General features: G+C 39.6%; 1 protein-coding gene across 1 annotated transcript in view; it reads left to right on the top strand.

Moving 5' to 3' along the window:
* The window catches only part of LOC101856652 (macrophage mannose receptor 1), a gene marked incomplete in the record, with an annotated part of 62,425 nt that overhangs the window by 32,463 nt on the left and 18,136 nt on the right, over window positions 1-11,826 (top strand). The window contains 10 exon segments of the mRNA XM_013082051.2: window positions 56-131; window positions 1,579-1,670; window positions 2,403-2,447; window positions 3,194-3,372; window positions 4,870-4,934; window positions 6,091-6,188; window positions 8,084-8,221; window positions 8,589-8,717; window positions 10,334-10,509; window positions 11,558-11,657. Coding sequence (XP_012937505.1) covers window positions 56-131; window positions 1,579-1,670; window positions 2,403-2,447; window positions 3,194-3,372; window positions 4,870-4,934; window positions 6,091-6,188; window positions 8,084-8,221; window positions 8,589-8,717; window positions 10,334-10,509; window positions 11,558-11,657 — 1,098 coding nt within the window.

The raw sequence follows: 11,826 nt of genomic DNA, 5'->3' as shown, positions 1-11,826 counted from the left end.
CCATGCAGCAAGAGCCACACTATCTGTCATTCTGTCATCTCACATGTCCCACCAGGATACAAGTGGGAGGACGAGTCCCCTTTCTCCTTCTCACACTGGGGGACCAATCAGCCAGACGACGCTGGAGGAAAGTGAGTGTTGCTTTTTTCCTCAATAAAAACATAGGGAAAAAACAGCTCTTCTTTGCTATTATGCTTCTGTTTAACTTGAAGCTAGCTAGACTGAAAATTAAAATAGTGTTACACACCGTTTACAGTTCATGGAGAAAGAATGATCTCAATGAGCCAGGGCGTCAATGGTCTCCCACCCCTCGTATACTCATTTCAAGAGCTGTGGTCACAACACCAAGGCCTGTGTTCTTCTCTGGCTTTCACACGATTAGTATGCAGTAAAGCAAAAACAATGGTTTATTCTATAAAGTGTACTCCAACTGTAGGTCAAAACATAGTTGTATCTCTGAGGTCTGGCGTGTCTCTGCACTGGCTGTCTGCTTTGGAAATAGATCAGACGGGCTGAAGTTGAGAGACATGAAGTTGGAAAAAAATGGGGTAGGCATGAGCAGTGTGAAATATTTTAAAAAATCTTAGCTCGACTGTTTTTAGCAATCCAGGTTAAAAGGATAGATAAATACGCCACGTGTACAAACAGACACTTTTCATTTCCCCCCTTGCGTTTTTCTATATAATTTAACTGTGTAAAACGGGCACCTATCCAAAGCGGCCGCGGCCACCATTTTTTAACACACAACCCCTATCACACTAAGCAATAACGCCTGTCTTAGACGGCCACCTTTGTGACTCCATTACGTTTTGTCATAAATTGTGCATTGGCCCCTGGCGTTGTGGGCGAGCTGTCATAATTCAATCACCTGTCGTTGTTGTTAGGTAGTCCCTCCTACAGATCATGTTGCGTAGGCCCCTCCCACTGTTGACCAATAGCTACCAATTTTCAGCTGCTAATGAGGTAAGCGTGTGATCCCTCATAACCCATAAGCTCCGCCCAGAACTCATACACTTATCGTAAGTGAGATGAGTTATCACTGTTTACCCAGTCTGTAACAAAGTAACAAAGGGCGTCAACTTGAGCTTATGGCAGAAGCGTCGCTCGTTCTGTTTGTGGTGGCGACCCATGTGTATGTTTTAACATGGCTCTCGGTCTTCCTCATATGATACATTTCATTTTATTGTCACCCTTGTGCAAAATCAGCAACAAAGTGAAAATTACAAACAAAATACAAATCAACAACAAAAACAACAAATGCAACAACTACAACAATAATGCGGCTACTTTCGATTGGGACCTCAGATGGGAATGGTTTGTTTTCTTCATCTTGATCAGTCCTGCCTGAGACGGCCACCTGTCTTATACAGCCACTTTTCTACTTGACAATGGGTGGCCGTCTTACACAGGTTTGACTGTACATTCGTAAGTAGATGTATATGAATACATTAGTTCAACAATTCATCAGTGACACACAACACACAATACTACATCAGTACAGACAATCTGCACGACATTACTCCTCCCCCACTACCTGCTACCAACACAAACATGTATGCCCTTCGGATCTTTCTTCAGAGAGGACTGTGTCACCTGGAACACGGTGAAGAACACCTGGAATGATGAGACGTGCTACGTGGCCCACAACTTCATCTGTCAGGTTCCCAAAGGTCGGTCAAAGTTTCTGACTCCAATTTTTGTATACTAAGTTTCTTCTTGGCTAAAACAGCACCTGGACATGGATGGCTGGTGTCTCTGTTAATAAATTATTGATTGTCAGGTTTCTTCTTCTAAGACTTTTGTTGGTAACAATTTGGCTGGTAGTTCGTACAATTCTGGGCTGTGGGTTGGAAGGCCCTAGTTTAAATCCCCGGTAAACCTTTCTTGAACTTGAGTTGTTTATGTTTTCGTGGCTTTCTGCATCTTGGCTTGGACCTTTTGGAGAAAGACATTGAATTTAAAGATCTCTACTCTTAGATAAATCTACTCTGATGAAAGTGTTGTTATAGCGATATCACATCAACTGTAAAGGACCAGTTGCAACTTCTGAGCATTCCTGTTTACTTCTGGAACTCATCATTGTCTCCAAATTTGACCAAGGACTATTCGGTTATTTCATTTATTTTGTTCTGTTTTTTAAAATTTGTTTTGGGGTTGTTTTTTTGCTGTTGCTTTATTTTGGTAGTTTGGGGGCTTTTCAATGCGTGAAGTTTACTCTTCTGTAATCTGACATAACTAGGTTGTTAGATTGTGGTGGCCTTATATTAATATATGCTTTTGTTCAACTTGAAGCTAGCTAGAGAGAAAATAAAAAGGCTACACACTGTTTACAGTCACTGGAGAAAGAATGGTTTCAATGGGTCAGGGTGTCAATGATCTCACATCCCCTTTTCTCATTTCAGGAGCTGTGATCACAACACCAAGGCCTGTGCCAACTGGAAAACCATGTAAGTCACTTGTTCTATTTATAGTACAGAAAAATCACACAGTGTAGAATTTATCACCCTACGGAGCAGAATTTATCATTACCATCTTGATCATCATTATTATTATCATCTTCCTCCTCTGCTTCCGATTTTTTTCATCGTGACAGATATCACATGGACATCGCTATATGGATCGCAACTGGAGAAATCAAAACTGATTACTATATTGATGGCTGATGATGATGGTGGTTGTGGTGGTGATGAAGATGATGATGATGATGATGATGATGATGATGATGATGATGATGATGATACTGCTGGTGCTACTGCTGCTGGTGCTGCTGCTGTTGGTAATGATGATGATGATGATGATGATGATGATGATGATCGTGATGATGATACTGCTGATAATTTTGCTGCTGCTGCTGCTGCTGCTGCTGCTGCTGATGATGATGATGATGAGGATGATGATGATGATGATCAATAGAGAAATCAGCAACATCTCTACCTTGGTGCAGGGTGAGAAAGGCAATGATGATGATGATGATGGAGAAATCACAACTAAGAACTATAATGAAGGCTGATGATGAGGATGATGATGATGATAATGATCATGATACTGCTGCTGCTACTTTTGCTGCCGCTACTGCTGCTGCTTCTACTGCTGCCGATATATAGAGAAATTGGCAGCATCTCTACAACATAGACGCTAAATAATGAAACCATTTTCTCCCTCCCCTCACCCCTACCCGTTCCTATTTTCCCAGCTCTCCAATGTGGTAACAGCTCCTGGTCTGAGTACAACAACAACTGCTACTACATAAGTCCATCGGACGGCGATGATGCCACAAAGACTTGGTTTGATGCCCGCATTGCTTGTTTGAACATGAGTGGCGATCTTGTCAGCATTGGGAATGATGAGGAGAACGCTTTCGTCACCTCTCTTGTGAGTACAACTGTATAGAGAAGGAGTGTATAATCATTTCGGGCTGTTGGTGGTTCTGCTAATAATAATAATAATAATAATAATAATAATAATTATAATTATAATAATGATAATGATGATGATGATGATAATAATAATAATAATAATAATTATAGTAATAATAATAATAATAATAATAATGACAACAACAACGACAACTATAATCATAATAATATTAATAAAGTACATTCTATTGAATCCTGTGGGGAAATTTGGGTTACAATGGCCAACATATATAAGGAAATACATAATAATGATATATCTATACATGAATACACAATATTACATTAATACAAAACAATTTCATAAACATGTAATTGCTGGTCGCCACTGTTCAGCACTTTTGTTCTTTTAGCTAGGGTTGTCTTGTCTTGGGTAAGGACACAGCCCAGTGACCTGTGAGTGACCACCCATGTGAACCCCGTGTCACCGACACTCTCTTGACTTGACTTTTGATTTCTGAACACACTACCTACTTAGCTACTGGAGCCCTCTTTATTCAGCCTTAAACAAGTTACTGGGAGAATGGGTTCTGTTAAAACTCACCTTGATTTCAAAACTTGAGAACAGCACACGATGGTCTTGGCTATTTTGTGATTGATAGTAACGTAATTTACAGTGTTGTCACTGAATAGTTGAATTGTAATGTTACAGTTTATGATGTGATAATTTGTGCTGAGAACATGACACATTTGTATCCTGAACGTGTTTACTGGCCTATATTTAATGTTTGCAGTGGTTTCAGGAATAAAATGTTCAGAGATATTATTTGAATTTGACTGAACGAAAGAGAGATGTACATCATGTGTGTGTGTGTGTGTGTGTGTGTGTGTGTGTGTGTGTGTGTGTGTGTGTGCATTAATGTATATTGCTTGAGAAGAAAGGAAGTAGTAAGAAAGGTTTTTGAAAATTGGGTATTCCAATGTAAAGCGCATTGAGCTACTTTTTTTTGGAAATGCGCTATATAAATGTTATATATTATTATTATTATTATTATCTCCAAGGCGGTGGGTAATAATGTATGTTTAATGTTATTGACATGACAACAACATGAGATGGATTTTCAGGAAGAAGTATTTGAGTTTTGATACCCTTTTTTCTGAAATATTTGGTTGAATGGGATTGGGGGGGAGCTTGCGGAGTTGCATTAACACTCTTGACTTGTGATGACACACACACACATGCATGCACGCACACATGTATGCATGAATGCACACACGCACACACGCACGCTCAGTGTTACCCATACATTCTTGACTTATGTAAATCCACACACACCCCACCCCCCCCCCCCCCCCACACACACACACACACACACGCCCACACACACACGCCCACACACACATACACATATAATACACTCACATACACACACACATGCACACAAACAGAGTGTTACATTTACATTCCTGACCTATTAACACCCTCACACACACATACATCTGCCCATGTGTACAGGTCAGCCGACACCCTCTTGGAACCTTCTGGATTGGCCTCAATGACCTGGACCAGGACACCTTCAAGTAAGTCCACGTGAACTGCCGGCATATTTTTGGGAGGAGGAATGGAGGGGGGTTTTTGCTTTTTATGCAAGAGAAATTAACATTGTAGGCTACTAGCGTGATATGCTGATAGCTCTCACAGTTTGTATCCTTCTGGTAAATGTTGCAGATGAAGATGACAAGAACCTGAACACGTTCAAATAAATCCATGAGAACTGCCGTCATATTCAAGCGTGGGGGTGGGGGGTTCCTGTGAATGGTTCAGCCTATAGACTTGTAAGGAGGAAAACATTTTACACACATGATGCGCTGATAGCTCAGTAAGTAGCAACCTGGTTAATGTTTCAGGTGACATAGCTTAAAATTTCAAAAGAACTTGTGTGAGCTTAGGTTGTTTTGCTGATTTTTTAAAAAATTTGTTGTTATAGTTGTTTTTTTGTTGTTTTTTGGGGGGGTGGAGTTGAATGCTCTCTCACATCTGGCTCATTCTAATCAAAGATGGACATTATATTACTCAAAGGTCAACCGTCTTAAATAAATGTATAGTGTGATGTTCAACCCGTACCATTTTATACAACATTACACACCATTATTCTTTACTTCAACACCACACAGATCCAGTAACGGAATTTACGCCATCCAAAAGAAGTACTAGTTGTACAGGTCACTTCCTCTCAGTGATATAGAAATCGGGATAAGCTCAGTCCAAAGTCTTCAGGCTTCACAGATTCAAAAGAAACTTTTTTTCATGGGTAGATGTGCTGAACACCTAGGTTTTGCTGCTAAACCTTTTTTTGACCATATGTTTCTGTTTCACATATTTACATGTGGCTTTTACCATACTTTTTTGACCCAGCAAGACCTATGCTGAAATATGAATCTATTTCGCATCTGATGCATTGAAAGCATCTGAAAAAGAACAAGATCTCCAAAACGTTAGTGTAGGAAGACAGGAAGGTTAGATGCAAAAATATAAAATATTAACAAACACCAATTGTTCATGTTATCGTCATCATCATCATCACCACTACCATTGCCTCATGACCACAGCATTTTAGTAATAGTAAAAACTGCAACTGCAACTGCAACACGGCAATAACAACAACAACAACAACAACAACAACAACAACAACAACAACAACAACAACAACAACAACAACCATTATGTCTTCCCCAGATGGTCAGATGGTTCACCTGTGTCCTATGTAAGCTGGATGACCAATCAGCCAAACGACGCCTACGGCAGTGAAAGATGTGTCCGGATCGGCTCTGGATGTAAGTATTCAACCCTCAGCCATGTTTAAAAAATCGTAAAACAGAAATTTATACGAAGACCTGACAAATCATGACACTGAATGAAGACATTTGTATTTGACTGCATTACCCCTTCCAAGCCACAGAAATGTTGTTTCTTAGGAGACTGCTGACTCTATCTTGGAAAGAAAAGAAATTAAATGAGGTGGTAGGGCCTACTTAATGAAGTTCATGTGGAACACTCTGTGATGAAAAACAATCAGAAAAAGACATATGCAGTTTTTTGGGACACCTGAACAGACATAAAGAGCTGGAACATCAAACTTTCACAGGCAAAATTGAAGGCAAACAAGGCAGGGGTAGGCTCAAAACAACCTACTTAGGGAACCTAAACAGATGGTAAAAGAGGAAAGATCAGGGTAACATTGCTTTTTTAGAAGCATCCAAACAAATGAATGAATGGAGGGCCGTGATCTGGCAGATCCGGTACTTGATGATGATGCTGATGAACCCTTCCAAACTAGTTACCCAAGTCTACAAATCATGACACTGAAGACCTTTGTATTTGTCTGCATTAACCCTTCCAAACCAGTGCCCTAAGTCTACAGATCCCGTACATTTGGCTTCCCTGGGTCGACTGCTAGATGTATATCCCCACATGCCTAAGCATGCTTTGTTCTGGGTGTTAAATTAATTTTGATTTCCTGTCTTTTTTGGACATTGTGTGTTTACTAAAGACTTGTGCTTCTTGACCATGCACTATCTTATTTTCCTTGTCCAATCCTTACAGATTGATGCCATCCGATTAGTATAAAGTTATGAAGGTGATATGTTAGCTGAGCTATAGTATTCAAAATATGGTTATGATATGGTTAGTTTTGTAGTTTGTAGGCTACCACAGTATAGATTGTGAAGCGCATAGAGCTTGATGTTGAGCGAGAATTTGCGCTATACAAATGCTATCTATTATTAATATTATAGACTGTACACTGTTACTTTTACACATAATGATTCATTTCCAAATAAGAGACTGTCCAAAATCCTAAACGTTAAGAGAAGATTCAGGATAGTCATCAAAATCTTGTTGTTCAGAACACCACAATGATATTCTATACTTCCAGTTATGCAAATAGTAGGAATGGTTTTATGCGTATTGATGACGTTGTGATGCTGATGATGAGGTTGATAGTGTTACGGCATAGATGTAAATTAAGGACACAATTCTTGATAACAGAAAAAGAAGAAGAAGAAGAAGAAGAAGAAGAAGAAGAAGAAGAAGAAGAAGAAGAAGAAGAAGAAGAAGAAGAGAAAGAAGATTCTCCCATCTATAACCCTATCTGCACGTCATGTTTTACTATCGCGTCCATACGACGTGGGGAACTCTGTGTGCCACCACTTCCAAAGAAGAAATTTACTTGTTAATCTGATCCATAGCAGTCTGTCAAAATGATTTTTGAGAAATACTGAAAGTTTCAAAGAAATCTTGGTACTAGAAGCATTCTAAAATGTGAAGATTACAACCCCGGGGGTACAAAATGACCCCAGGGCATGTGGATAGGGTTAAGAAGGTTCTGTTTATCATAACCCGAACAGATTGTACACGCTTCTGAAACATTCTTAAGTTCCTGGAAGTGCATCCAGCGGGAGCTGTCATTTTACAGGCATTAAAACATGGCTCTTCATTGTCACAGCCAGGTACTGGTTGTAACCATACCCATGTGGAAGAAGTGAGGAAAATTTGGATAGTGTCTTTCCGACAAACATAACGTTTGGATCAGACTTTGTTACAAACCCTGTACAAACCTTTGTGGATACGAAACCTGTAAGTCCAAACACATAACAGTTACCCACACCAATAACCATCTCGTGCTCTACCAAACCAATTATTACCCTGTGCTCTATCTGTGTACCTACAGCGCTTTGGGGCGACCAGCACTGTCAGGACAAGCGAGGCTATGTGTGTAAGAAAAGACCTGGTGACTACACCATTCCCCCCATGACCCCAGCATCTACTAAGGGTGGCTGTCCACTGGGGTTCCATTCTCTGCCTTCTCGTGAGTGCAAGCTTTATTGTATTTGTTTGTTTGTGGATTCATTTGTTTGTTTGTTTATTTATTTGCTTGTTTATCAAGTTAGGTCATTTAGAGTAAGATGCAGGCTCTTCTCCCCTTGTGCTAATTAATTAGCTCCTGTCTTCTCTATTTTCTGCCCTTCTTTCTGGCACCTGTCAACCTGCCATCATATTATTAATACCGCTACTTATCAACATATCTTCACAATTTTATTTCTTCTCAGTGTCTACCAATCTTCACAATTTCTTTTATAGCCCACCATCAGCCTATCACATCAATTTTTCTTTTTCACACCCTCTCAGCCTGTCTGCATAGTTTTCTTCTCATTTCTTTCTCATTTTTGTTTCAGTATCTAAGTGCTTCACTGTCGGAGGCTTGAAGCCCTCACAGAGAGTGAACTACACAGACGCCATGTCGGTATGTAATCTGCTGAATTATAAATCACGACTGGCCTCAATTCACAACTCAGTGGAACAAAGTAAGTAAACCTGGAGTCAGTATGTGTAATTTTCTACTAACTTCAGTTTCCGACATTGCACTACATGTACTTCGGAGTTACAAAGTCCTTTCTGCTCAGTATCTAGTTTGAGAAATTTGGCATAAAAATTTTTGAGTCTCACAACATGTCAAGCTTTTTCGAATGCTATTCTTTGAACATCTTGATAACGACTCTGAATAATCTTACAATTTTGCTAGAGAAGATAGAACATTTAGTTTCTGGCCTCATGGTCATATAGTAACCATAAAACAGCCACCAATATCGGATAGAACTTTGTAACTCTGAGGTAGTGAATTGTGAGATTTTGTCACAGCTATCAATTCTGTGGAGAAAAAAAATCTTCTCCTTTGAGTACAAAATTATTATGCTATGGTCAATGCTTGTGTTTTGTGCTATTTCAGTTTTATTTTGTGACAAACCTTGTTTTCACGACTGAAATTCAATGCTTTCAAATGGGTTTAAGTCAAAATGTCTGCACATTAGGCCTTCATGATGTTGGCGAATAACCTTAAACATTAAATAAACTTAGGCCTACTGACTTACCTCAAAAAGATAAAGTGGGGACTATACATAGCAGGACTATGCTCAAGAAATATCTGCCTATTTGTTTTTCTGATTTCAAGTACTTCAGCTTGCGTCTTTCTCTTAGTGTATTTGCTGATGCCTTGTTTAATATTATAGATTTCATGACCATTTAAAGCAACTGAGCAGTCAATCCTGCCAGACCTCAGATCACAGTCCTAATGGGGAGCGGGAACCTTTGCTGTCTCTTTATCAGTCTGTTTGTTTGTCTTACTATTTGAGTATTTGTGTTTGCCCCAAATAACCACACCAGTACCATATTATGATAGTTTGTAGTCACCAATTCTGTGCTTCATGCAGGTAGAACAAAAAGGTGAAAATAAACATCTGTTTGTCTGTTCTTTGTAAAACCTTTTCTTTGGTCAATAAGTGTGATATAGACCCATGACATTACCATAGGCAGAGCGTCTAAAAACAAGGACCCATTCAAAGTACTATGTGTTCTGTAGGGTTTTTTTTTTAAGTCAGAGTCTACCAAACAATCCACAAAGAATTGAGCAACTGAAAAGGGAGATCTATAGAACTGGCCTGCAAACATGCCTCATGATTACTCAACATTTCTGGTGGCATATGCGAGTCTGTCTGGAGAACATGGTCGACACCACAAGTATTTTATTTGAATAACCACATCTCCCCTGAGTTTATTCGGCAATATCAGTTTAATATAGATTTGTTCTTTAATGCACAACTAATGCACCTTGTGGTGGATTTTTTAAAAGTTGTAAAGCTTGGAGTTTTACTCAATTTTTGGTTGGGACTTTAAACTTTTAAACATGGGTATTTTTCGAACACACAAATCAATTTTCTTCCTATTGATCAATAATTTACTTCCCTCTTGCTTACTTTTTATTTGGATGAAGTTTTGTTTAAGTTTTGGTGCAAAGATGACCGAGGTATTGTCTCTCAAGTGGGTTCCTCTTTTTTTATACATCTGGTACATATTGTTGTTTGGGAGTGGAGGATGCCAACGGAGTTTGATTTTGTTTCTTTACTATTTACTTTTTCCTAACCAGAATTCATCACAGTCCTGTTAGCTAACTCGGGCAGCCGATCACCGTCCTGGATTGGTTTCAACGACCGAAGGTTTGAAGACCAGTTTGTTTGGGTGGACAACTCCAAGGTAGACTACACGGCCTGGGGCTACAAACAACCAGACGAGAACAAAAATGACAAGAGATGGATTGCTAGGGTGAGTCAGACTCAGGCATGTAATTGTGTGCATTAATATTTATATATACACCTACGTCTATGAGTATTTACACCCGTATGTGCTGATATGTTTACATGCTTATACATGTACATAGGTTCTTGAACAGGTTCACTCCTCACATACTTCCATTCAAGACAGAGCAACGCATGAGTTTACAAGCATCAGGTAGACAGACTTACACATACAGAAGGACAAGACAAATAGCCAGGCAGACAGACAGACAGACATTCAAACAAACAGACAGACACACACACAAACACACACACACACACACACACACACACACATACATACACACACACACACACACCCATACACACACTTATATGCACACACACACACACATAGAGAAAAGAAAGACAGAGACACCCGAGTGAGAACAAATATAACCGGAGGCTCATATCTAGAGTCAGGAGAGAAAAGGGGAAAGGGACTAACAAGTATGCAGACAGACAGAGACACAGATTAACAGAAAGAAAGGCAGACATGCAAAAGGCGGCTAGAGACAGTAGAGAAGAAAACGCATAAAGCTAATTTCGATGACAGCTGAATTATACCTTATTACTAAACTACTTTTTCAGACCATGGAACTATGAGCTACACATTTAAAAGTTTACGCACAGAGACAGACACAATATATGAGCAAAAACACATTGACATACAAACAGACAGACGCACAAAAATGGACACAGAGACATACACACGTACACTATAAACACAGAAATACGATGTTCACAGATACGGAAACACAAGTGCACAAATGCATGAACCTCCCCATTTAACCCTAGTCCAAGAGAAAAACAATCAATTGGAGATTTGAACCATAGCCATCTGCGCTATAATAATATATAATAGATTGCATCTATATGTAGCGTTCGATCCCATACAAGTATAAGCTCAGAGCTTGATACCAACTGATCTATCAGCATGTCACCAGTCTAGTCTCTTTCCTTCAAAATGACTAAGTTGGTGTAACACAGCGTAAAACATACAAATATTTAGGTAACAATCCATTAACCATCCCCAGAGAGACTGCGTCGACATGGATATGGGCGTCCAAAATTCTGGTCGCTGGAATGACAGGAGATGTAGTAATAAATACTCCTTTGTTTGTGAGACTGCTAAAGGTGAGGAGAAAACACAAACGGCAAGCACACACACACACACACACACACACACAGACACACACATACAGACACACACACACACACACTCACACACAGAGAGACACACACACACACACACACACACACACACACACACACAGAGACACACTCACACACACACACACACACA

The sequence above is a fragment of the Aplysia californica genome, unplaced genomic scaffold (genome assembly GCF_000002075.1).
Source record: "Aplysia californica isolate F4 #8 unplaced genomic scaffold, AplCal3.0 scaffold00157, whole genome shotgun sequence".
Taxonomy (NCBI): Eukaryota; Metazoa; Mollusca; class Gastropoda; order Aplysiida; family Aplysiidae; genus Aplysia; species Aplysia californica.
The sequence above is the reverse complement of the archived record's forward strand: the minus strand, read 5'-3'. Positions and strand labels throughout refer to the sequence as shown.